This window comes from Callithrix jacchus, chromosome 8, assembly GCF_049354715.1.
Source record: "Callithrix jacchus isolate 240 chromosome 8, calJac240_pri, whole genome shotgun sequence".
NCBI lineage: Eukaryota > Metazoa > Chordata > Mammalia > Primates > Cebidae > Callithrix > Callithrix jacchus.
Genome location: NC_133509.1, coordinates 37851946 through 37879888, shown reverse-complemented (window position 1 = coordinate 37879888; position 27943 = coordinate 37851946). Strand labels below are relative to the sequence as shown.

The following is a 27943-nucleotide window of genomic DNA, read 5'->3' as shown; positions in this document are numbered from 1 at the left end:
GCAATACCTCTCATCATATATCATTGAGGATTTCTAGATATGTTTGCCTGGGGCCTTACGGGAACTAAACTGGGGGAGAATTAGTACTCCTTACCAGCTCTTGGTCATCTGAAGGTGTCCTCTAGGGAAGGAAATCCCACGAGGGAAACTTCTAGGGAGGCTGTGGTAAACTTGGGTCATGCTTTCTGGATGTGGACTCAGTGACCGTGATGCTCCCATGGCCTAGGACAAGCTCTAGGTAAAGTACACTCGTCTTGAGTGCTGCCACCTGTGATCTCCTGGAAATCTGTTGCAGCTCATACATGCAGAGGTAAAGCAATTAAACTCAGGAAGGGAGGCAGCTGGGTCTAAGGAGAAAGGGTTTATATGAAAGAGCTCCTCAGAATTTCCCAAAGCCTCCTGTGCCACCCTAAAGGTCCTCCGGTCCTTGAAAAGGGTTTGTGGGCAGGAGACTGGCTTTGGAAAGTGAAACCAGTTGCCATCTGAGGAGTAGGGGCACATGTAAGTGGGACTATGGTGCTAACTGGATAGCTGGGACTTATCTGACCCACAGACACATTTTGTTTGGGATGCATAGAAGTTTAAAAAATTTTGAGACTTCAGATTTCAAAAATTGGGGGATTCATGTAAATATCTGGATTTCTTTTTTTTTTTTTTTAAGGCCAGTCAAACTTAGTAGTGGGGTGGAGGGTTATAGATCAACTTCAGTGACACTAATATTAATAAATTCTGATGAATTTCTGTTTTCTGAATAATCTGAAAACCTCAGCAATACTTGACCTGTATTCAGCTGTCTGAAGCTTAGTGGATGTCCCCAAATTTACCACATTCATTTTTGACCTGCTTTTCTCATCCACATTACCTATGTGAATTCTGAAGACACTTGAGTTTGCAACAGTTGATGTAGCCAAAATGTATTGAACAGTTTTTTTTTTTTAAAGACACAGTCTTACTCTGTCGACCAGGCTGAAGTGCAGTGGCAAGATCTAGGCTTACTGCAATGTCTGCTACCTGGGTTCGAGTGATTCTCCTGCCTCAGCCTTCCCAGTAGCTGGGATTACAGGTTCTTGCTTCCATGCCTGGCTAATTTTTGTGGTTTTTAGTAGAGAGCGGTTTCACCATCTTGGCCGGGCTGGTCTTAAACTCCTGACCTCGTGATCCACCCACCTCGGCCTCCCAAAGTGTTGGGATTACAGGCTTGAGCCACGGCACCCGGCCTGAACACCTTTTATGTACAGAACTCTGATGCCATAGAATTAGGCTCCTGTAAGGACAACAGATGGCATTATCACTTGTTGGACAATGCTGCCTATACACAGTGGACTGGACGCCTCCAGGTAGGGAAAGTTGGTCTCCTCACATTAGAGTAGATTTCCATTGTGTTGGCCACTACTGATCTAGCCTCCTCACTCTACTGCCCCTCACCCCACCCTCAGTCCCTGGCCATTGTTACCTAGAATGTCATTACTATTATGAATGGGACACTTATGAAAAGTCACCAATGAGGACTTCAGGCTTTGGGGTAATTGATACAGACTTCGTATTTAGAATAAAGTCAGAAAAGAACACAGAGACAGTGCCATATTACATGTTGGTGTTCATTTAATTTACTGTATATTTTAAAAAATAATGCCTTCCCTCCAACAAGCTCAGTTTGCAAATACAAACTAGGTGAACAGTGAAAAATAATAATCTCTAAATATTTTCACTTGCAAAGACTCAGCTGTAATTTTAAAAAGTCTCCCTTGAGGGGAAGAAGGCACTAAAAAAAAATAAATAAAAAAAATAAAAACAAAAAAATCTTCCTTTAATTTTCTAAAAAAAGCTGCACCTCACAATCTTCATTCAGATTACAGTTGGATTATATCAAGTGGCTGTCCATTCAGTTTCCTTCTGGAAATGCTGAGTTATCTTCCTGGCAATATTCAGAGCTTCAGGCTGTTAGCACTTATGGCTTTATAGATGTCTTCAGTCATAGGCACATACATTTTTGCTGTGTCGTCCAAGAAATACAAGGCATCTTTGATGACAGCGGGATTAAAGCCCTCCTCCACTAGGGTCACTTTGCGGTGTTTAAAAGTTCCAGTGATCTCAATGGTGTCCTGAAAAACATCAAAGAATCCACATTGTGGTTGCATTTAGCAAGAGATTAGAATGCAGGGCAAGGGGCAGGGGTGAAGCATGGGATCTAGCAAATCATTAGCAACTCTGGCTCATGTGAGAGCTGGGAAGTGAAAGTTAAAAAAAGTTTTCCATTTTTATTTTTAAATGGACAGATAACATTGTGTGTTTTTCTCGTGTACAACATGATGTGCTAAAGTACATACGCATTGTGGAACAGTTAAATCTAGCTGGTTAACAAATGGATTACCTCACATAGCTATCATTTTTGTGGTAGGAGCACATAACATCCACTCTCTTCACATTTACTAGTGAAGTGAAAGTTTCATATGAAACCCATACATTCTGTTTGCTCCACTAGTGAGTCCTTTGTGAGGTATTTTTTTACTTCCTAACAGCTTTAAGATCACCTGTGGGGAGGGAAGACCTGCCAATGATGAGATACCCGTACACAAATTTATGAGCAGAGGGGCGGTGCTAGTCGCTTGGTAAAGCTTCAGGTACAACCAGGATATCCTGACTCAAGCTGGGAGTGAAAGGAGGGATCATTTACAAACAACTCTGTTTTCTCAATCTGCTTGTCTATAGATTGAAGACTGATTTTACCTTCAATTAATGTGTTAAAATATCTGAGGATATTTCATTTTTATTCCTCTTTACCATCTGGTTGCAAAGTAAATGTCAGTGCTTTATGAACATCAACAGAAATAATCCTATACACACACTATCTGGAATCTTAAGACTTCCTTTGTCAAGTCTTCAGCTACAGAATCACAGAGGTGAAAGCCTAAATGTGAGATGTTAAACTAACCAAAGGGTTAATATTGGAGGAAGAAAAAAAAATCTCCTTCGTGGTGATAGTTCAGTCTTAGGCAATTCCAATTGGCTAAAGTGCAATTAAATTTCACACCATAGAAAGGTGTAGAACTTCTGTGGATTTCTGTCTTCTTTAAAACTAGAAACAACAAACAGGGTCAGAGCATTTCTATTTGCGGTGTCTGTCAGGACTCAACAAGCAGACTTTGTGAGTTATGTGTTGAGACTGCTGCTGCATGGACTGGCCTGTCATTGTACGGAGAAAGGGATTAGGATTGGATTTCTGATAGTTATGTTTTCTGACACACACACACACACACACACACACACACACACACACACACACACAGACACAGGGCCTTTGCGCTGATGCCCAGGCTGGAGTGCAGTGGTGCAATAACACCTCACTGCAGCCTTGATCTCCCAGGCTCAAGTAATCCTCCTGCCTCAGCCTCCCAGGTAGATGAGACTACAAGTGTGTGTCACCATGCCCGGCTAATTTATATTTTATTTTATTTTTTATTTTTGGTAGACATGAGGTCTCATTATGTTGCCTAGGCTGGTCTCAAACTCCTGAGTTCAAGCAATCCTACTGCCTCAAATTCCCAGAGTGCTGGGATCACAGGCGTGAGCCACAGCACCTGGCCTGATATTACCACTTCCTTATTGATCTATGACACTTCTTTCTGAGCTTCCTGGAAAGTGTGGTGAAAATTTGGCAAATGTAGTCATCCTGGGAGAAGGTGAGTTGTTCCCTAAGAGGTAGGGATCTCTAAGAGAGAAGATAATTGAACTTGATAATAAGAGGTCTCACCTGCATTCTTAGAAACCGGGGTCTTGCATAACTAGGCAGATAATCAGCTATGTGCTGAAAGAGTTTCTTTCCATCAAATTCATGGTTTTCTTTCATTTTGATGGAGGCCATGCCAATGCGACCCTCATGACCTAGAAATAAAGTGAGAAAAAATTAGATGGGTTATGGCTATTTATTTATGATGCTTTATTAGTTCAAAGAACTGTGGACTCAGACAACATTATAGCATGGATTTCTTTTGGATAGCTGGAAATTTTATTACAAATACATGTCAAAGATACTCTAAAGTGAATGTACTAAGAGGAATAATAACGGTTGAATCTTTGTTATATTCCAGGCCTTATACTGTGTTTTATTTATGATCTCACTTAACACTCACAACAATCTTCTGAAGAGGTATAGATGTTATCTCCATTTTATAGATGAAAGAACTAAGGCTTAAAGACATTAAGAGACTTATTCAAGGTCAGACAGCAAGTACTAGGCAGGGTTCGGAACTGAATTCAGGCAGCCTGGCTCCAGATCCCACACTTATAGCCATCATCGTTCTTTTTAGCAGCCTATGCAAACATGTCTGAGTAGGGAGTAGATTGGACTGGTGGCTACAGGAAGTTATTTTTGACTCCAGTGAAAGTCCTTGCTTCACTGTCAGACATGACTTACTGAACTTGGGTTGTTTTTCAAGTTGTAATGTCAGGTTTGTTACACCTCTGGGCACAAATACCACCTTGGAGACCTACTTATCTAATCAAGGTTCTAATGGCTTTGCTTGTGTGCATTTTGGAGAGGATGTGGAATGGGAGGTGAAGGCAGGCACAGGGAGGAGCTGTTTTGTGCCTTCCCATTAAGGCCCATTAGTCCCAAGAGGATGTGCTTTCCACAGAGAAAAGAGATCCTAGAGCAGGGCATTTAGTCCAGAGCTGTTTCCAACAGTTACCACTGCTTTCTTGGGAGGACAGTGGTAATTAGGCATTAATGTATCTTTTACCTGATCCAGCAGACCCAGTGGGAGTCCAGGTCCACTTCCTGGAACTACTCAGCTGTAATCAGAGACAGGACAGGAGCCACCCTTGGTTACCTGGGCCCCAACTTTCGAAATCTCTCCCATGGTGATTGTGTGTTTACCTATAGCTCTTAAAGAAGGCAAACAGAAAAAGGAAAAAAAGATGCCCCCCTCATTTGGTTTGCTTCTTGTCTGAGGGAGAGAGGCAGGGGCACCAGATCCTCTTACTTTAGGGTGCCTAGCACCTGCCCCAGAAATCTCAAATGTCTCCAATAAGCTCCTTTTAGAATTAAGGCTCATGCAACAGAAATCTTTTGCATTGACTGACTCCTTCCTTCTTGCTCTGGTAATCGCGATGCTAGACCTAGGGGTGAATGGGCCTATTGGCTCTCAGGCCTCTGCCCTGATTCTCGAAGGTTGGTTTGGGACTAGTTCAGCTTCTGAGGGATGGATCCAGCTTCTGGGAATTCTGGACTAATTCTAAAGGCCAATTCTGGCTAGGGGTTCTCTAGAGTTGCACTGTCTAATAATACCCACTGGTTATTTGTGGCTATTAAAACTAAAATCAATTATAATTAAATATTATGAAAAATTCAATTCCTTAGTTGCACTAGACACATTTCAAGAGTTCCATAGTCACATCGTGGCTATTGGCTATCATACTTGACAGTGCAGATATGGAACATTTCTATCATTGCAGAAAGTTCTACAGAGTAGCTGAGCAGTTCAGGTGTGACACCTAGAAAAAGTGAACTCCACTCTAGGCCAAAACTTAGAAATTCTCTCCTGGTCCAAAGCCAAGATGTGTGACTGCCTTGTGCAGAATCAGCCATGGTGGAATGATGCCTTACTTCAGACAGTCCTGCTGCATTTCTAGTCTGGAATGGGGCTAGCCTCTATGGATGGGGTGGGGGCAGACAGCTGCAAGTGTGGCATTGAGAATCACAGAATCTGAAAGTTGGGAGGGACTTTAGAATTTGTCTCTAATCTCTCCGGATCCCAGGTGGACATTCAGCCTCTCTTTGCATGCCCTAGTTGGTGGGGGCATTTCCTATCCTGGGAGATAAGCCCATTCTATTGATGGTTCCTTTGGTTACAGGGGAGTTGTCAGGCTAAAATTTGCCCCCTGGTCATTTTAATCCATTGGTTTTAGTTCTGATCACCGCGGTAGCACAGAGCACACCTGCTCCTCATCCTATCTGACTGTCTCCTCTCCTTTGTTCTGTTTCAGTGGCTCCCAGAACTCACTGATCATTAGACTCTGTTGGGAATTAAAAAAGGACATGCAGATTCTCAGTCCCAAACTCCAAATTTTTGGAACCACTGGTCTTTAGTGCTTCTCAGACTTTAGGACTTTAGTGTGTGTGTGTGTTTAAATTGTGATAAACAAGCAACATAAAATTCATCATTTTAACCCATTTTAAAGTGTACAATTTGCTGGGCATGGCGGCTCACACCTATAATCCCAGCACTTTGGGAGGCCAAGAAGGGTGGATCGCCTGAGGTTAGGTGTTTGAGACCAGCCAAACCAACATGGTGAAACCTTGTCTTTACTGAAAATACAAAATTATCGGGCATGATGGATGATACATGCCTGTATTCCCAGCTACTCTGGAGGCTGAGGCAGGAAAATCGTCTGGACCCAGGAGGCGGAGGTTGCAGTGAGCTGAGATCGCACCACTGCACTCCAGTGTGGGCAACAAGAGCGAAACTCCATCTCAAAAAAAAAAAAAAAAAAAAAAATTCAGTGGCATTTAACACACTTACCGTGTTGTACCATCATCTCCAGGATATAGTTCTAGTGCATTTTCATGATCCCCTAAATCAGACTTCAGTATTTTTTTTCTGGTTTTTTTTTTTGAGATGGAGTCTTGCTCTGTCGCCAGGCTGGAGTGCAGTTGAGTGATCTTGGCTCACTGCAACCTCCAACTTCCTGGTTCAAGTGATTCTCCTGCCTCAGCCTCCCAAGTAGCTGGTATTACAGGCACACACCACCACACCCAGATAATTTTTGTATTTTTAGTACAGACGGGGTTTCAGCACATTGGCCAGGATGGTCTCGATTTCCTAACCTCATGATCTGCCTGCCTTGGCTTCCCAAAGTGCTGAGATTACAGGTGTGAGCTACCGCACCTGGCCAGACTTCAGTGTTTTTAATTTTATTTTCAATTTTTTTTTTTTAAAGTGGGAGAAAGGCTTGGCCAGGCAGCCAGCAGCCTCATCCCTGACTTGAGTGTTTTTAAGAATCCCTGGGGTGTTTGTGCCAGCACAGCTTCCTGAGATTCTGACTCAGTAGTTTGGGGTGGGCCTGGAGAAACTGCACTTGTAACAGACTTCTGGGTGATGCTGACACTGCTGATCCAGGGAGCCCACTTTGAGGAACACTGGGCTAGATCCTTCCATTTCATCTTCTAGAGTCTCTCACCTCATACATACTCTTTTGTGTGGTTATTCTTTTTAAAATCGGCATTTAGAATCATAAACAACATTTGAAGAAGGGTCTGCAAGAGCTGAGTATGGCACAATGGCCGACAACCACAATGTAGACCCTTGTGTTAACCTGGCATAAGGCCTGAGGCATTCTCCAATGGGAGTATTCACACCCCCTTACGTTCTGTCCCCTCTCACACCAAGATGTAGCCTTATTTCCCTTGGTGTCATTGTCCTAGAGCTTGGGAGGAACAATCAAGAGACATTCTTGAATATTCTTCTTGGTTTTTTTTTTTGAGATGGGGTCTTACTCTCTCACCCAGTGGTGTGATCTTGGCTCACTGCAACCTCCATCTCCTGGGTTCAAGTGATTCTCCTGCCTCAGCCTCCTGAGTAGCTGGGATTATAGGCACAAGCCACCACCCCTGTCTTATGTTTGTATTTTTAGTAGAGACAAAGTTTTGTCATGTTGGCCAGGCTGGTCTCAAACTCCTGACCTCAAGTGATCTGCCCTCTTTGGCCTCCCAAAGTACTGGGATTACAGGTGTGAGTCACTGCATCTGGCCTTGAATAGTCTTTAAATAATAAAAAGCATAAGGCCATGTAGAACCATCACAGCTTAGGAAAAAGGGACTTTTGGATTACTATTTTGAATATGGGTGGGAATCCCAAATATGAGTTGTGGAGGAATGATAATACCCCTAGTGCCTTATCTTTGGACAGTAATTTGGAGGCTGGAATACTGACATGTATAATTAACGTGATTTATTGTCTCAACAACCCTTATATATAAATATTGATAAATATATGCTTAGCATTGATGTAACTAAAATGAATTCGTTCTCTTGAAAACCTTAACTGCAGGACTGGTATCATCCTTAATTTTATTATTTGCCCACAGTCAAACAACCAGCAGGTGTTGAAGCCAGGACTCAAGGTCAGACATTGGCCCTCCCCCACTCTGCAGGCAGAAACAGATCTGCAGATGAAGCTGTGGTAATAACATTCTTGTGTGATGATTCTTCAACTTGGGGTGAAGTGGGCTTAGAAATCTTAAAAAGAAGAGACTGTACAAAATCCACTTTTCCCCAGTTTTTTTTTTTTTTTCTAGCAACTGCACGGGCTCTTCTTTGTGCCTCCTAGTTCAGAGGCCAGGACATCGTTTCCCAGCACTTAAGCATGACATGACTTTTCTTGAGGTGTGCCAAAATGTGGCATGGAGCACCCATATCTGAGACTTTGCCCGTGAGCCCAAGAACGGCTGGGAGCTGAACTGAAGAGAAAGCCTTGTTCTAATGCACTGAGTTGGCTTTTATAATGGAACATAAGCCAGACATAAGCTCCTTACTCCCCAGCAGCTGAAAGAGCTGTTTAACTCTGGATGGCAGAAGAAAGCAAGACAAACTTTGCCTTGAGGTTAAAATTATGTTCAGTTACTCTATGGGTTTAGGCACAGATTATATTTTGTGTATACCTGGCACATGCACTCCATAAACATTCACTTCTTGGACAAAATCAAGCAGTCCTATTATATCAGCAACTTCAGTGGTGGCCACGTTTTCCCCTTTCCACCTGGAAGAAAGGACAAAGTTAGCAGAGGTCATTGTTGGTTTCTGGCAGACGTTGTAATGATGGACAGCAGGTGTTTCCTGCAGATTTCTGCAGGGTGCTGATCTCTTCCTCACCTTGGCCCCTCAAACTCCCCAACTTAGTCCTGGCTGGGGTATCTTGCCTGAGACATAAAAGTGAAAAGTATAGACCTAGATAACAAAATTTGGAATTTCAATCTCACCACATGAAACACAATATACAGAATAATGTTCTAATATTGAAATAGAGCCCTGGCTAAGAAAGGCACTGGAAATCAGAAAGAAATCTCAACTATTTTCTGCTGTGTTTAGGCCTCTCAATTTTTCACTTGCTAACTCAAGTTGCTATTTAATTCAGTTTGTGAAGTTCTCTTTAATAGAACTTCATATTTGTATTTCAGGGTCTCATGGCAACAAGAAAGGAAAAAACAATCATACTTTAGTTACAGGGAGATTATAATGTTAAAGCCCAACCAGGTGATATTTTTCACTTAATAAAGAGTTAAATTTTGTTTCCATTAAAAATTCATTTTATTTTATTATTTTTTTTTGAGGTGGAGTCTCACTGTTGCCCAGGCTGGAGTGCAGAGTCAAAATCTCGGCTCAGTGCAACCTCTGTCTCCCTGGTTCAGGTGATTCTCCTGCCACAGCCTCCCTAGTAACAGATTACAGGCATGAGCCACCAAGCCCAGACCATTAAAAATTCTTTAGTTCTCCCAGAAGCATCTTTCTAATAACATGGAGATGACATAAAGTGATATGGATCTTAAGATGTGCAATAGTAGAGATGGAAGGACCCTGAGAATCATCATGACCCTCATCTCAAGGGCAAAAGAACTGGGATCCAGAACGGTTACCTGTCTTGATACCACTGCTGGTCAGGGGGGAGAGGTGAGCCTGGTTCTCCTCATTCCACTCTGCTGTCTTTGTACTAACTGCAGTTAGACAACTTCCATCCCTTCCTCATTCATTCATGCAAAAAGTGATTATGTGTGTCAGGTACCATGGTAGGAGCTGGGGGTGAACAGGCAGACACAGGGCCTGCCCTCAGGGAGTTTACATAGGAAGGAAGCTGTGTCTGAGGCTGGAGGACTGTGCTATGGTAGGGAATTAATTTCATCGTCTATTAGAAGGACTTCCAGATTTCCTTGTGCTGACCTGGGGGTTTTGTGGGAAACCATTTGGTTGGGGATGAAAGGCGTTGGGGGAAGGGGTTCAGATGCAAACTACCATTAGTTTGCATCTGATTTTATATTAACACCTCCATGATTGGAAAGGTGAAAATCCTTGGCTGTCCTAAGAGTGACCAGTAATAATACAGGACAAACAAGGGGAGTTAAATGGACTTTCATCTCCAAAAGTCAGATACAGGTTTCCTGGCTTATTCTCATCTGGTGTTGCTCAGCCAAGTTAACCGTGCCCTGCAGAGTGACACTTCGTGCACTCCATTCCTCATTCTCTGCGAACACAGGAGTTTGACCTATGTGCCAAAGATAGAGAAGGAAATGCACCATAACCAAAGTGGAATGCGATTCCAATCTAGGAATAAGCCAAACTGTGCGTGTGTTTGTTTTTGGCTCAATGATTCAGAAAAACCAACCGGAATGTATCTCCAACTCTGTCGTGGAAATAGATGAAATTTTCACGGTCAACCATTAAGAGATCTCCACTGTTGAAATAGAGATCTCCTTTCTTAAAGACATCTCTCAGTTTTTTCTTCTCTGTCTGAGCCTTTCCCCCAGCATAGCCACTAAATGGTGTAAGTTGTGTGATTTTGCAAACCAGAAGTCCAACTTCACCTAAAATAGAAGAAAGTAAACTGTTATTTTGTGTGCTAGAGGTAAGCAAATGTATACATCAACCTTCTCTTAAAACTAATGCCATAAACCCACTGGCAACAAACCGGCTGTAGGCAGTATCATTTTCCATGCATGTGTACATGTGAGTTGTATGTACATATATATCACAGACACACATATATATACCATACACACATATATTGTACATTATTATATATGTATTGCATATGGCCTAATTATTTTATTTTATTTTATTTTTTAGATTAAATCTTGCTCTGTTGCCCAGGCTGGAGTGCAGTGGTGCAGTCTTGGCTCACTGCAACCTCTGCCTCAGCCTCCCAAGTAGCTGGGGTTACAGGTGTGTGCTTTTTTGTACTTTTAGTAGAGACAGGATTTCATCATGTTTGCCAGGCTGGTCTTGAACTCCTGATCTCAAATGATCCATCCTCCTCAACCTCATAAGTGCTGAGATTACAGGTGTGAGCCACCACACCTTGCCTGTAATTCTTTTAATGCTAATCTTATACTGAGTAATAATTTGCACAGACTTACATAAATGCACACTAGTTAAAGCTTAAAGGTAAAGACCACCTGAAACTATGGTTTTGCAACCACAATTCCATATCCCTTCCCACAGAACATTACCTCATAAACAAGAAGTTGGTAAGCTAGGTTTAAAACTATAATTATGTTACATGCAGTGGTAAATTAGCACCTTTTGGAATTCCTGTATATTGGAGGGTACTTAAATGACCCCCTGGCTTTTCCCCACTCTGATAAATTTTACCATGTGGCAATAAGATGTTAGTCCTTAAAAGTCAATTGGTCAAGATAAGAAAGGGCACAGATTGATTGAACAGAAGTCCACTGTACCTTTGGGAACTCTGATGCAATATCCATTTTCATCACGGATGGGTTCATCTTTCTCCACGTCATACTTAATCAGGTCATAAGTTATGGCTTTCTAGCAAGATTAAATGTATAATTTTGAGTATAAATCTTTTATAATTTTTTTCTTTTAAATTGTGGTATAACATACATAAAGTATATAAAGTACATCGTAGGGGTATAAGTTGATGAAATTTTACATTTGCATATACCCTTAAAACTGCTACCCAGAGAGAGAGAGAAAATATTTTCATTTCAGCTAGAGAGTTTCCCCCTGCCCTTTTTTGTGAAGTTAACTACTATTCTGACTTATATCACTGTCAATTAATCTTTTTTTTTTTTTTTGAGATGGAGTTTCACTCTTGTTGCCCAGGCTGGAGTGAAATGGTGAGATCTTGGCTCCCTGCAACCTCCTCCTCCCGGATTCAAGTGATTCTCCTGCCTCAGCCTCCCGAGTAGCTGGGACTACAGGCATGTGCCACCATGCCTGGCTAATTTTGTATTTTTAGTAGAGATGAAGTTTCTCCATGTTGATCATGCTGGTCTGGAACTCCTGACCTCAGGTGATCCACCCACCTTGGCCTCCCAAAGTGCTGGGATTATAGGCGTGAGCCACCGTGCCCGGCCCAATTAAAGTTCAGATAAATAAAATAAATGTATGCTTTTGTGTCTGCTTCTTTCACTAAATATGTCTGTAGTTTTCATCCATCAATGTTGGTGTTTTTTATTGCATGCAACTTTCCCTTGTATAAATATACCACGATTTATTTATCTATTTTCTTGTTAATGGGTATTTGGATTATTTCTAGTTTTGGACTATTATAAATAAAACTGTTATGAACATTCTTTTGTCTTTTGGTGGATATATCACAAATGGGTTTTTTAAATCTTATATATTTAATATGCCACTGTTAGATTTTTCATGTTTCTACAGTAATGTTATCTATTTTAGAATCAAAAACATAATTATTTCATGCCTATGACTATAAAAGTATTAAAACTCTATCACATTTAACACATAATTCAATGCATAAGAATTAAATTTTCAGCAATTCAGTGACAGCAATAATAAACATATTATTTTCCTTGTTGGAAGAAAAATGCAAACATGACAATATTTGGATGTAATTATTAGCCATGATTACTGTGTCTATTTCAAATTTATATTCAAGCTTATGTGATGAAGCAACCAATCATATACTTTAGTATTAGAAGGCAACTTCATTAAAAAAAAACAAGTTTCACTTATGGCTAACAAATATAGATCTTATCTGTAGGAATATAAAAAATTTATAGGTTGTAATGAATGTTTTTTCCACATCAATTGCATGTCATCATCTGCTTTTTAAAGTTTTTTTTCTTTAATGTTTTGCTTAAAGAAGAAAAACTGACAATAAAACATGGCAATCTGAATGAGAAAGTAAAGAACAGGTAATACACAGCACTAACGGACTCTCTCAGCAGCAGTTCCAATGGGGAGTAGGAGATCGATTCTCAGTCTGCAGCAGCACTGCCTAGAAATCTGCTGTGATGATGGAAATGTTCTCTGTCTACATTGCTCAATAGGGTAGTTACTAACCACACGTGGCTATTTAGCACTGGAAATGTGGCTAGTGTGACTGAGGAACTGGATTTAAACACTTATTAATATAACTTTAAATAGCCACATGTAGCTACTGGCTACTGTTTGGACAGTGCAGGTCTAGAGGACTGTGGAGGGACCTGTGTGGCATAGGTGGAGCTGTCATTGCCAGAGAGGGTCTTTGAACTTGGGAACACCTTTAGATTAGACCAGAATTTAAGAAATGGAGTAACCATCATCATTATGGCTAACAATTATTCCAGGCTATTAAATGACGGGGATTGGGCTATTGCCTCTAAGGGCCTTTTCATAAGTTATTTAATCTTTTCAACAATCCTTTTCCCTTATTGAGTGTGGGCTAGGAACTGGGTTCAATATTTTCTCTTGTTAACTCTGTTTTACAGATGATGAAATTTAGGCCTGAGGAGCATACGTGACCTGCCCAAGGTCACTCAGCTAGTGTGTGGTGGCACTGAGATTTGCTCTCCAGAGCTTGGCCTCTTATGCACATGAACTACTGTCCTCTGTACTCTGTTGGTCTGTCCGTGGGGACAGAGGTTGCGTGAGAGTTCCATTGTTCATTGTGGCTGTTTCATGGCCAGACGGGAGGAGCTGCCCAGAGGCGTAATGACCTCAGTGATTTCTCAAGCCAGTGGAGGCTCAGCATTTGCCAAACATTTCTGGATATTTGCAGAATAGTTGGTTGTCTGGAAGACTGACTGCTTGAGTACAAAGATGACAACAGAGACCCACAAGCAATAAAACGACTGACAGGGAAAAGAGACTGCTATGTGAACTGGCTTAAAAATAAGAAGTATTTTTCTGGTGGAATTATTAGTGGACATAAATGTTTACTAGATCCTAGCACTGAGATGCCTGGGCTCCCTCTCAGAACCACTGAATCCAAAGCCTAGCGGGTGGGGCCTTGCATCTGTGCAAAAAAAGCTCCCCAGGTGATTGTGATGCACGACACAATGAAAGGGAAACACTATGTTTCACAGCATACGATAAGCTTATGGAATTTGTAAACTTCAGGTGTTTTATCACATATGAGGAAAAATGGCATCAGGAAGACTTCACCTAAGTTGCAGATGGCAAAGGCACAATGGATTGTTCTTAATAGAAATTGAGATGTTTTTAACTGGAGGATCTGATTTTTTAAGGTCATCATCACAGAGAATGAGCAAAACCTCTCTTGGTGATAGGAATGGGCCATGGCTCTGATGCTGCCTGACTTCCGATAACAACATCTTCATGACTTGGCTTTTAAGAAGTCTCTGTATTCTGAAAACTGGCTATGTATGCTCTCATATTTCAATGCACTTACTTTCTGTAGGTAGTTTACTCTTCCAATAGCACCGACTTTTCTCGTATAATTCAGAAATCCAATATTGCCTTCAGTGGCAGCATAGAACTCATAGATGTGAATGTCCCCAAATCTCTTGACAAATTGTTTCCACACATCTCCTCGTAAGCCATTTCCCAGTGCCAATCTCACTTTATGATCACGGTCATTTGGTTTCTGTGGTAGGGGGAGAAGAAGGAGACCAAACTGAAACATCTCTGGAGCCTATACTTACGTATTAATAATTGCCTTTATTTTGTATGTATTTAATTTATACTAACATTGCCTTTATTACATAGTTATGTTGGTTACAAATACCCTTTAGTGTCTGTCTTTTTCTTGCTACCAACACACATTATTCACCGTTCCTCTAGCACAAGCAGTATGGTCTGACAGCTGGAACTCTGATTTAATAACCAAAACATGAATTTTCCCATTTTGATTTTTAAGGAGCCAGATGAGACAACCTGACAGAACCAGGTGATGCCAACATTTAATCCACATCCTATCTAAAGTTAGAATAATGTGAATAATGGTATTCACAGTTTTCTTGGTGAGGCTGGTGAACATCAGTGAATTTCTAGAAAGGAGGAGCCACATGGGAAAGATCTGTCAGAGATGGACACAATCTACTACCAGTGGGACCCTAAGCAGTGTCTAGGATTTTTATGACAATGAAAAATAAAACAGGAAACACAGTCCAGTGAGAGAAAGAGAGAGAGAGCGAAACGTTTTCCACAAAGTCATTAAAGAGCAACGTTGGAGGCTGTGGGAACTGGAGGGAAGAGTCTTGACCATGCCCTTCCCTGTTTAAGAGGTAGGCCCCAGAGTTCGTAAGACCAGGTAGAGCTGAACCGAGACAACAAAACTGTCCCAGTGGGATGCGAAGGGGAACAGGAGGAGGAGGCCACCTCCCAGTTGCCTCAGGTGGCCTGGGAGGAATATGCTTTGCTATACATAAAGATCACAGAGGAAAATCTGTTTTGGGTGTAAGGACTGAAAGGAGCCTTTCTGGCTCCTCCTCCCAGAGGTGGGGCTATGACCAGGCTGCCTTCCATTCAACCACACTCATTTAGGAGACCCACAAATATGTCCATGTCAATGATGGTTTTATTTATCTTATTATTTTCAATTGTTAAAAAAGACTAGTCAAGTACAGTAGTGAGATGAGGGGAAAAAACAGAAGTTTGATCTCTAACTGTGAACGATTAATTGAGATAACTCACTACCTTTAGACCAGCCGAGTGATGGTTTTAATGATATCTTATGTTAATAATGTACTTTACGTCCTCCAGGAAATCACAGGCTGGTGGAAGAGACAAAATAAGTAGGTATAATTTTACCTTGTAAATTCTGTTACTCTATGACCTTTATTCTATCAGGATGCAGAATGATATAGGGTAAGTGCTAGGTCATTGGGGCTCTCCTCTTATATCAACTGTTAATCTCTTTGATAAAACAGCAATTGCTTAGAGCATTTTCTACATTATTTCCTACACTGTGAAATTACTGTGAAGTGGTTTTGAAATAAGAATTACTCTTTGAAAAGAACTATAAGGATTGGGGACTTTGGCATGGCAATTAAAAATCACACCAAGACAAACTGAATTGGTTTCCATGCAGGAGGAGCTAAGGGGACAGGGAAGCAGAAAATACACATTTAATTTTTAAGTAACTTGGCCAGAACATACGTGGCTCTTTCAGGAGTCTTAACCAGAGAGGGGTACTGATGCTGATCATTGGTGAACATGGGCTCCTTGAGCAGTTATTCTGAGGAGGGAATGTGTCAAGAGAGACCAGGGCCCCCTGCCAACGGCTCTTACCCAGGATGTCTGGGAGAATTGCCTGAGAAGCCTTTTGAACCTGCAGGAGACCTAGACATTCAGAATGAGTAGGAATCTATTCTCTCTCTTTTTTTTTAGACAGGGTCTTGCTCTGTTGCCCAGGCTGGTACAATTATGGCTCACTGAAGCCCTAACTCCCAGGCTCACGTGATCCTCCTGCCTGTCTCATGAGTGGCCAGGACTACAGATGTGTGCTACCATGCCTGGCCAATTTATTTATTAATTTTGGACAGATGAAGTCTCACTATGTTGCCCAGGCTCATCTTGAACTCCTGACCTCAAGCTATCCTCCTGCCTTGGCCTCCCGAAGTCCTGGAATTACAGGCATAAGCCACTGTGCCCAGCCAGAATTTATTCTCTGCTGGTCCCTAGGTCACTGGCTCTACTCTGCTTTATAATTACTAAGCTCCCATAAGTCAGGAGATCATATGTCTTGTTTGCAAGGGGAAGCCCTGGCTATACCTATCCTGGAGTGCTGGTTATCTTTCATTATCTTCACCCTCAAGTGTCCCTGTTTGGATAATGAATTGTACGGTCACCCTGCCCACAAGGCACTATCCTCTTCTGTAAGACTGTCAGTATCCACCTCCTCCCACTGCTGTCCCAAGGATAAAACATCACACGTATTTCAAGACTTCCTTTTGCTTAAAGAAAATAAGCTGAGCTGGGCGCTTACTTGACCCCAGGCTTACATGAGAAGCTCCAAAAGCAGCATTCCCACATGTAGACCCAAGGTCTTCCTTATCTCACATGCAGCCCACCAGTGGTCCTTCTCCCACCACTTTGTTTATTTCCTTGTCTTTTGGATGGTGATCATCTGTCTTCCTCATTAAATGGCAAACTCCTTTGAGGCTGAATATGCATGTATCTCTATGTCATCCTCAGTGCCTGGACCTGTACTTTGCATATAGCATAATCCTGGCAGTAAAATAAATAATCTCCACCAGGAAACCTCATTCCCTGTTCAATAACTAGTGGTGGGGTCAGGGCAGGGCTTAGGGTGCAGGAGGCCACAGGCACGCTGGGTGTGTGGGAAGCTGACCAGCCTCACAGGTACAGCTGTCACCTGCCAGTGGCAGGTAGCTGAGCTGAAAATCACAACACCATGGGCTCAGTTTTCATCATCCAGCTGAGGAATCTTATTATATTAGCAAAAGGGATTAAGGCTGGAAATGTTTGTGGGCACAAATGGGAGATCCTGGAGCCTTCTAAGATGTCTGGTTCTCACCTAAGCTTTTGCTCACCAGTGGCTTAAAGAGTATGACTGAAGTTTTCCTTTCCCATAGGGGAAACAGTGTTTCTCCATCACCAGAGCCACTCCACAGAGGAACTGATTTCTAGGTCAAGGGTCACCTGCTTATTTTTTAAAAACAAGATAAAAACCTTCTTTGCATTAGAGCTAAGGCGAAATATGGAAACAAGGGGACTAAATTCACACTGGGGCTGAATGACTGATGAAGACCAAGAGATCAGGGTGTCCAGAGAGAAATGAACGGTGTTAGGTAACTAGAACAGGCAGAAAGCGTCTACTGAGGGCTTTTCTATGGGTTAGGCAGTTGACCTGTTTCCAAGGAATCCTATGAAAGGTGGTAGCTAATAAAGTTAGCTTCATGTTACAATTGAGGACATGGAGACTCAAAAAGCTTAAAATAATTTTCCCAAGATCACTAAGGTAGCAAAACAGTTGCTCCAAGATTCAAATATGAATCAATGTGACTTCAGAGAGCTCTTTTCCTTAATTTTTTTAAAAAGCTCTGCACTTGAGAGGACGTCCACTGTACTCCCCCTCCTTACTCATGCCCACCAATAAATCCCACCTCCCCAAAAATAAAGAAAAAAGGAAAAAAAACAGCAAAGAGAGTACCACACACATAGTATAAGAATCAAATAGCCCTGAAAGGCACTTAAACAAACAATGCTGTATTCACACCACTTACCTGTTCTCACCCTTTACCCCCAGTTTACCACCCAGAAGCAGACGCTTAATTCTTGTAGCTTCTTCTTGCTATCTGCATATTTCTAAATTAAATGCGTATACTTCTTTCTCTTGTTTTATCAATTTCAGATTTCCTATTGTCACAGATGAGGATTCAGTTCCATTCTGTCTCCCTTTTTTCCAGTATCACAATTTTTGGTTAAATAAATATTCACTGCTCACATTATTCTGTCCATAATACACCACTGAGGAGCCAAGTAATATGCTATGAACAAGTTTTTATTTCTCCTGGAATTAATTGCCTTTCTGCCCATTTGCTTAATTTCCTTAATTTCTATTTGTAACTTACTCTCCAACAGCCTCTAACTAAAATTTTCCTCATGATGACATCTATTTGGCTGATGGAATTGCCTACTTTCCATTATGCTTCTTTGTCTCCTTTGCTCCAATCTGTACTAGATATTTTCTAAGCCTGGGGGTTCCCTTTGCCTCTCTTTCCTGGATCCTGTGTTTTCCTCTGCCTTCTTTTTCATTCTTTTGGTTGGATGGAATACTTCCTCTAGTAACTTCCCGAAGGGGAGTATGTACATGGTAATTGTGTGTGTGTGTGTAGACTTTGAATATTGTATACCTGAGTGATGATTTGGCTGGATATAGAATTCTAGTTGGGCAATAATTCGTTTCTAGAATTTTGAAAGCACTACCTCTCTGTTTTTCAGCTGGCAGTGTTGCTGCTGACAACTCAAACTTTCACTACCTCTCTCTCTCTCTCTCTCTTTTTTTTTTTTGTAGTCTTAAATTTCATCACAGCACAATTTCTTTCCCCCCACTAATTTTACTGGGCACTCCATTAGCTCTTTCAGTCTGTCCAGCCCTCGGATGTTTTCCTGTATTACTTCTTTGATCATTTCCTCCTCTCCACTTTATTCTCTTTTTCTGATTTCCCATTAAATATATATGGGACCCCGTTGATTAGTCTATAATTTTCCCATCTACTTTCCCCTCATCTCCATCAATTTATTTTTTGAACTTTCTGTAAGATTTCTCAATTTTATCTTCCAACCTTTCTATGAATTAAATATTTTTAAACATCATCTTAATTTTCAAGTCTGATTCTTTTTTTCTTTTAAAACAGTACACTATTCTTGTTTTACAGATATAATGTCTTCTCCAGTCTCTCTGAAGATATTAATGATACATTAAAAAATGTCTCCTGTTTTCTGAATTGATGCTTCTTTCTTTTGATGATCTCTCCTGTTGGAGGCTTTCCTCAGGTGCTTGGTGATTCTTTGTCTGTTCAGATTTAAGAGTAAAGCAATAGAAAGATGTTTGGGCAGTTCTGTGGGGATGGGGCGGTGGTGGACTACTACTAGGTGGGCTGCACTGCTGGTTGATGAGGCAGTGAGGCAATGCCCAATGTCTTTTCCGGGAAAGTTTAGTTCTTCCTAAGAATTACCCTCCTCCAATATCCTGTCTGCAAGCATAAACTGGCAACTGGAGTTCCAGTATCTGTGTAGGTGAAAGTTGCTGGGGGTCTCCCTGGTCAGTATATAGATACTTCCTTAATCTCTGTTTTCAGTGCCTCACCCCTGCCCTCCTCTGTTCTTGGGGTACTTCAGTCAAAGCTGCTTTAGCTCTCCAGAGAAAAATCCTCCTGTCTCCTATATGGTGGGAGTGGGGAACAGCAGGTCCAGCTACTTCTTACACAGATTTTATTTTGTTGTTCCATAAGTTATTGGGGGTACAGGTGGTATCTGGTTACATGAATAATGACCTGTGAGATTTTGGTGCACCCATCACCCAAACAGTATACACTGCACCATATTTGTAGCCTCTTATCCCTTGTGCCCCTTCCACTCTTCCCCCCGAAGTCCTCAAAGTCCATTGCATCATTCTTAAACCTTTGCGTTCTCATAGCTTAGCTCCCACATATCAGTGAGACCATACAATGTTTGGTTTTCCATTCCTGAGTTATTTCACTTAGAATAATAATCTCCAATCTCATCCAGGTCATTGCAAATGCTGTTAATTTATGGCTGCATAGTATTCCATTGTGTGTGTGTGTGTATGTGTGTGTGTGTGTGTATGCACCACAGTTTCTTGCTGATTGATGGGCATTTGGGTTGGATCCGTGATTCTGCAATTGTGAATTGTGCTGCTATAAACAGGCATGTGAAAGTGTCTTTTTCGCATAATGACTTCTTTTCCTCTGGGTAGATATTCAGTAGTGGGATTGCTGGATCAAATGGCAGTTCTACTTCTTCCTTAAGGATCTGCACAGTTTTCCCTAGTGGCTATAACTAGTTTACATTCCCACCAATAGCGCTGATTTTTTGATTATGGCCATCCTTGCACGACTGAGGTGGTATCACATCGTAGTTTTGATTTACATTTCTCTGATCATTAGCGATGTTGAGCATTTTTTTTGTATGTTTATTGGCCATTTGTATATCTTCTTTTAAGGATGGTCTATTCATGTCTTTAGCCCACTTTTTGATGGTTTTTTTTTTTTCTTACTGATTTGAGTTCATTGTAGATTCTGGATATTATTTCTTTGTCAGATGTATAGATTGGGAAGATTTTCTCCCACTCTGTTGGTAGTCTGTTTACTCTGTTGACTGTTCCTTTTGCTGAGCAAAAGTTCTTTAGTTTAATTAGGTCACAGCTATTTATCTTTGTTTTTATTGCATTTGCTTTTGGGGTCTTGGGCATGAAATCCTTGCCTAAGCCGATGTCTAGGAGGTTTTTCAAATGTTATCGTCTACAATTTTTATAGTTTCAGGTGTCAGGTTTAAGTTCTTAGTCCATCTTGAGTTGATTTTTGTGTAAGGTGAGATAAGAGGATTCAGTTTTATTCTTCTACATGTGGCTTGGCAATTATCTCAGCACCATTTGTTGAATATGGTGTCCTTTTCCCCCTTTATGATTTTGTGTACTTTGTCGAAGATCAGTTGACTGTAAGTATTTAGCTTTCTTTCTGGGTTCTCTATTCTGTTGCAATGGTCTACATGACTGTTTTTATACCAGTATCATGCTGTTTTGGTGACCATGGCTTTATAGTATAGTTTGAAGTGGGGTAATGTAATGACTCTAGATTTGTTCTTTTCGTTTAGTCTCACTTTGGCTTTGTGGGCTCTTTTTTGGTTCCATATAAATTTTAGAATTGTTTTTTTCTAATTCCGTGAAGAATGATGGTAGTATTTTGATGGGGATTGCACTGAATTTGTAGATTGCTTTTGGCAGTATGGTCATTTTCACAATATTGATTCTACCCAGCCATGAGCATGGGATATGATTCCATTTGTTTGTGTTATTTGTGATTACTTTCAGCAGTGTATTATAGTTTACCTGTAGAGGTCTTTTGACTCCTCGGTTATTTTATTTTGTATTTTTGCAACTATTGTAAAAGGGGTGGAGTTCTTGATTTGATTCTCTGCTTGGTCCCTGTTGGTATATAGAAGAGCTACTGACTTGTGTCCATTACTCTTGTATCCAGAAACTATGCTGAATTCTTTATCAGTTCTAGGAGCCTATAGGAGTCCTTAGGATTTTCAATGTAAATCATCATATCGTCAGCAACAGTGACAGTTTGACTTCCTCTTTACCAATCTGGATGCCTTTTATTTCTTTCTCTTTTCTGATTGCTCTGGCTAGGCCTTCCAGTACTATGTTGAAGAGGAGTGGTGAGGGGGGCATCCTTGTCTTGTTCCAGTTCTCAGAGGGAATGCTTCCAACTTTTCCCCATTCAGTATTATGTTGGCTGTGGGTTTATCATAGATGGCTTTTATTACACTAAGTTATGTCCCTTGTATGCTGATTTTGCTGAGAGTTTTAATCACAAAGGAATGCTGGGTTTTGTTGAATGCTTTTTCTGCATCTATTGAGATGATCATGTGATTTTTGTTTTTAATTCTGTTTATGTGGTGTATCATATTTATTGACTTGCATATGTTAAACTATCTCTGCATCCTCGGTATGAAACCATCTTGTTTACGGTGGATTATCTTTTTGATATGTTGTTTGATTTGGTTAGCCAGTATTTTGTTAAGGATTTTAGCATCTATGTTCATTAAGGATATCGGTCTGTAGTTTTCTTTTCTGGTTATGTCTTTTCCTGGTTTTGGTATTAGGGCAATGCTGGCTTCAGAGAATGAATTAAGAGGGTCCTTCTTGTTCTATCTTGTGGAATAGTAGCAAAAGGATTCGTTCTAATTCCTTGAATGTCTGGTAGAATTCTGCTGTGAATCTATCTGGTCCTGGACTTTTTTTTGTTGGTAATTTTTAAATTATCATTTCAATCTCGCTGCTTGTTATTGGTCTCTTCAGGATGTCTAATTCTTCCTGATTTAAGCCAGGAGGGTTGTATTTTTCCAGGAATGTATCCATCTCTTCTAGGTTTTCTAGTTTATGTGGGTAAAGGTGTTCATAGTAGCCTTAAATGATTTTTTGTATTTCAGTGGTATCAATTGTAATATCTCCTGTTTTGTTTCTTAGTCAGATTATTTTGATATTCTCTCTTCTTTTCTTGGTTAATCTTACTAATGGTCTATCAATTTTATCTTTTCAAAGAACCAGCTTTTTGTTTCATTTATCTTTTGTATTTTTTTTGTTTCAATTTCATTTAGTTCTGCTCTGATGTTAGTTATTTCCTTTCCTCTGATGGGTTTGGGTTTGGTTTGTTCTTGTTTCTCTAGTTCCTTGAGGTGTGACCTTAGATTGTCTGTTTGTGCTCTTTCAGTGTTTTTGATATAGGCATTTAGGGCTATAAACCTTCCTCTTAGCACCACCTTAGTTGTATCCTTGGGTTTTGACAGGTTGTGTCATTACTGTTGTTCAGTTTGAAGAATCTTTTTTTTTTTGAGATGGAATTTCACTCTTATTGTCCAGGCTGGAGTGTAATGGCACAATCTTGGCTCACTGCAACCTCTGCCTCCTGAGTTCAAGCAATTATCTTGCCTCAGTCTCCTGAGTAGCTGGAATTATAAGCATGCGCCGCCACGCCCAGCTAATTTTGTATTTTTAGTAGAGACAGGGTTTCTCCATGTTGGTGAGGCTGGTCTCAAACTCCCAACCTCAGGTGATCTGCCCTTGGCCTCCCAAAGTGCTGGGATTACAGGCATGAGCCACCGTGCCCAGCCTTGAAGAATTTTTTCATTTCCATCTTGACTTTGGTTTTGACCCAATGCTCATTCAGGACCAGTTTATTTAATTTTTTAGTATTTGCATGGTTTTGAAGGTTCCTTTGGAGTTAATTTCCAGTTTTATTCCACTGTCTTCTGAGAGAGTGTTTGATATAGTTTTAACTTTCTTAAATTTATGGAGGCTGGTTTTATGGCCTACCATATAGTCTATCTTGGTGAAAGTTAGAAAGTTATTCACTGTTGAATAGAATGTGTATTCTGTGGTTGTTGGATGAAATGTTCTGTATATATCTGTTAAGTCTATTTGTCCCAAGGTATGGTGTAAATCCATTGTTTCTTTTTTGACTTTCTGTGTTGATGACCTGTCTAGTGCTGCCAATGGAGTATTGAAGTCCCCCACTATTATTGTGTTGCTATCTCATTTCTTAGGTTTATTAGTGACTGTTTTATAAATTTGGGAGCACCAGTGTTAGGTGCATATATGTTTAGGATCGTGATATTTTCCTGTTGGACAAGGCCTTTCACCATTATGTAATGTCCCTCTTTGTCTCTTTTAACTGCTGTTGCTTTAAAGTTTGTTTTGTCTGATATAAGAATAGCTATCGCAGCTTGCCTTTGGTGTCCATTTGCATGAAATGCCTTTTTCTACTCCTTTACTTTAAGTTTATGTGAGCCCTTATGTGTTAGGTGAGTCTCCTGAAAGCAGCAGATAATTGGTTGGTGGGTTCTTATCCATTCTGTGGTTCTGTATCTTTTAAGCAGAGGATTTAGGCCATTCACCTTCAATGTTAGTACTGAAATGTGAGGTACTGTTGCTTTTGTCATGGTCTTTGTTGCCTATGTACTTTTGTTTTTGCTTTTTGACTTGTGTTTTTGTTTTATAGGTCCTGCATGATTTATGCTTTAAAAAGGTTGTGTGTTTATGTGTTTCCAGGATTTGTTTCAAGATTTAGAGCTCCTTTTAGCAGTTCTTGCAGTGGTGGCTTGATAATGGTGAATTCTCTTGATAATGGAGGTGGTGCTTTCCAGAAAGCATCAGCTGTAGCAGTATGGAGAGGGACTGGCAGTGGGCAGGGTCCTAGAACTCCGAAGATTATATATTCTTTGTCTTCTGCTACCAGGGTGAATAGGGAAGGACCATCAGGTAGTACAGGGCTAGGTCTGTCTGAGCTCAGACTCTCCTTGGGCAGGTCTTGCTGCAGCTACTGTTGGGGATGGGGGTGAGATTCTCAGGTCACTGGAATTGTGTACCTAGGAGGATTATGGCTTTCTCTGCTGAGTCATGCAGGTTGTCAGGGAAGTGGGGGGAAAGCCGGCAGTCACAGGCCTCGCCAACCTCTCAGGCAACCTGAAGGGCCAGTCTCACTCCCACCATGCCTCCTGCAACATCCCCAGTCTGTTTCCAGGCAGAGGGTGAGTCAAGCTTGAAAACCTGCCCAAGGTGTTCTGCCTCCCTGCGGTTAAAGAAAAGGGCTTTAGTTCTTCCCTGCCTGTGGAGTCTGCAAGCTGGATTCCTGCCCTCCCTTGAGTTCTGGCCAGGAGTCTTCTTGTCCCGTTCAAAGTTCAGCTAGAGAAGTCGTTCTCCCTGTGGAGTGTTACCCTCTGCTCCTCTGGCCATCCTCCTGATGGATCCCTGTGGTGCCAGGTAGCAATGGGCTGCTTGGGGATTCAGCGAGCTCTCAGGGCCTTTCTGTTGCTTCCTCTACCCTTGTATTTTGCTAGGTTCAGCTCTCGAACTTGACTCAGCTCTAGGTAAAGTCAGGAACTTCTCCTGCAAACAGACCTTTAGCTTCTCCAGTGTGTGTTTGGGAGAGGAAGATCTCCCTTTCCCATTTCCACAGTTGGGGCACTCACAGTATTTGCGGTGTCTTCCGGGTCCTCCAGGAGCAGTCTGCTTCTTTTGGAGGGTCTGTGGGTCCTCTCAGGATTGCTGGTTAGTTCTTGCAGTCAATCTGGAGCTAAAATTCACAATGCAAGCCTCCGCATGCTGTTCTGTCTGGAGCTGCAATCTAGTCCTGCCTCCCTTCTGCTATAATCCCCCATACTCCGTATTTTACTTTACACAGATGTTCAAATAATTCTCCTGTTTTTAAGTCTGACACTTCATCTGACCTTCAGCTGTATTCAGAGCCTGCAATTTCTCTGCCGTCTGGAAGGCAACTGGCTTCCTCCTTCCTGGACTTGCCTCTTAAGTTTCACCCTTCTCAGCCTATTATGCCAGTTACTTTCAGCTTCCTATACTATGTAGTTCATGGTTGCAATGTCTCTTAGTTTCTGAGATGATGGTGCTTGTGTGTGTTTCTGAGAAATTCCTTGTTTTGCAGTGACTTCCAAGAGGTGAAAGGGCAGAAGGTCTTTATTACCTTAGAAAAACTCCAAAGTCCCTGTTCTGAATGATTAATATGTTACACTTCTGCCTGGACAAGGCTCCACCTGTTTGCTTTACAGAAGAGGCCCTTTGCCCTTCTGTGTATTCTCCCACCATAGGGCTTGCCATGATCACATTTGAGTTTCAGCAGAGTAAAGCCCTTGCCACATGACCCAGCCCCTCAGCTTCAGCTCCTGCCACACTGCTTGCAATGCTCAGTGTGCGGGGTCCTTCATCTCACGGCTCACTTGATTTTCCTGCTAGCCAGAAGCCCTTCTTTTCTTGCCTGGCTGCAGAACTTCTCTGCACTCTTTCAAGCCCACCTTCCCTGGCAAACCTTCCTGATTCTGCTCCCCTTCCCTCTTTCTTTTGGTCTCCCTCTGTCTTGGTCCTCAGTCATATTGGCCAATCTCCACTCTGTGCAGCAACACATCCATCCATTCTCTTTTTTGAACAGAATGAAGCTGATGCAGGGACAGAAATTTTAGGCTGGAAGGGACTTCAGAGGTTATCTAATTTTGGGGGGAAGGCAGACAACACTAGAGGTAAGTTGAGTCTATTCAGCTCTTTCAGGGTTCTGGTCAACCTTATTTCTTCTTCCAAATATCATGGCTCTATGTGTGGCTCCTGGAACTCTTTTTTGGTTCCCTTTCTTTCTCCTCCCACTCTCCAGTAGATGGCATAAAGCCTCACTGAGACCCCTTGCTGTAGCTTCAGTCTCTAATTGGAGGAAGGAAACACTGAGCTTTAGCAATATTGTGTTCCAATAAGTAACTTTCCCTAGATGACTGTTTTTAGGCAACAACACAAACCAAATAGGAGCTGACAGCCATACACTGCAAGAAATAAATCAGAATGGCCTTTCATTACAAATAGGTGCTCTGAAAGCAAAAGCCCAAATACAATATGGGAAGACAGGTAAGATGGATAGAAAATATTCACTATAACGTTGTTAAAATCACTTAAGCCAATAGCTTTGCTATCCAGTCCCCTACTCAACCTCAGATGAGAGTGATTAACTAAGTAGAATGTTTTCCCTTATTTCTTCCCTTGTGTAAGTGTGCAGAATTTTCATTGATTCATTCAATAAACATGTATGGGGCGCCAATTATGAGCTACCCACTGTTAGGCATTGAAAATGATAATGATAATAATGGTAACATGTGTTGAGCATTTACTAAGTTCCAGCTACTTTGCTACATGCGTTACATATATCATCTCATGCTGTCTTTGTGAGGTAGGTACTATTATCTCCCTGCTGGCTGATAGGAAGCTGAAATCTAGAGAGGTTAACTATCTTTGTCCAGTGGTAGAATCAGGGTTCAGGCCTACTAACTCCAGAGTACTTGCTCTCAGCACTGCTTTCAGTACCTGGAGCCAAATCTGAACCACTGACCTGAGAATGGCTGGAAGCAACCTCCATAGCCCCCTGCTCTACCAGAGAAGCTACTGAATATGGTTAAGAAGAAGGCAGAGAAGCACAGTGGCTCCACCTCCCAACACTGGCCCCAGATTCTCCCGATGAGCTGGGCCATGTGTGTCTGTGGATGGGTGTCACTTGGTTTAGCTGCTCTGCTAAGGCAGAAGTTGCCTCCCTGACACCCAGTGCTTGGGGGGTTGTTGGTGGGGTTAGCCACTCTAGCAACAGTGTTCTAGGCAGCTCTAAGGGTGAGGAAGTTCCTGATTACATTGATCCAGGCCCTTCCCCCATTCACTCTAGTTTTTATCCACTTTTTTTTTTGAGACAGAGTTTTGCTCTTGTTACCCAGGCTGGAGTGCAATGGTGCGATCTCGGCTCACCACAACCTCCGCCTCCTGAGTTCAAGCAATTCTCCTGCCTCAGCCTCCCAAGTAGCTGGGACTACAAGCATACACCACCATGCCCAGCTAATTTTTGTATTTTTAGTAGAGATGGGGTTTCACCATGTTGACCAGGATGGTCTTGATCTTTTGACCTCGTGATCCACCTGCCTCGGCCTCCCAAAGTGCTGGGATTATAGGTGTGAGCCACTTTGCCCCGCCTATGCACTTTTTTTTTTTTTGGTAATATCTTTCTGATACAATCTTTCCCTACACCCCACAGAATCTGGACTCCTACTTCCTATGACATATGATTAAATTTTTAAAAAATTTAAAAATTTTTCATAGCTCTCTTGCTTATCTAATAACCTATGTTTGTTTGTTTGTTTCTTTCTTTCTTTTTCTTTTTTATAGGGTCTTGCTCTGTCACCCAGGCTGGAGTTGCAATAGCATAATCTCAGCTCACA

At 41.5% G+C, this 27943-nt stretch overlaps 1 protein-coding gene across 1 annotated transcript in view; it reads right to left on the bottom strand.

The window, feature by feature from the left end:
* Positions 1–1584: 1584 nt before the first annotated feature.
* SLC27A2 (solute carrier family 27 member 2) overlaps positions 1585–27943 on the bottom strand; it is a 50838-nt gene continuing 24479 nt past the window's right edge. The window contains exons 5-10 of the mRNA XM_002753471.6: positions 14370–14564; positions 11446–11536; positions 10374–10572; positions 8659–8756; positions 3752–3882; positions 1585–2102 (exon numbers count right to left, since the gene is read on the bottom strand). Of these exons, the coding sequence (XP_002753517.1) occupies positions 1926–2102; positions 3752–3882; positions 8659–8756; positions 10374–10572; positions 11446–11536; positions 14370–14564 (891 nt within the window). The 3' untranslated portion in view covers positions 1585–1925. The remainder of the gene's footprint in view (positions 2103–3751; positions 3883–8658; positions 8757–10373; positions 10573–11445; positions 11537–14369; positions 14565–27943) is intronic.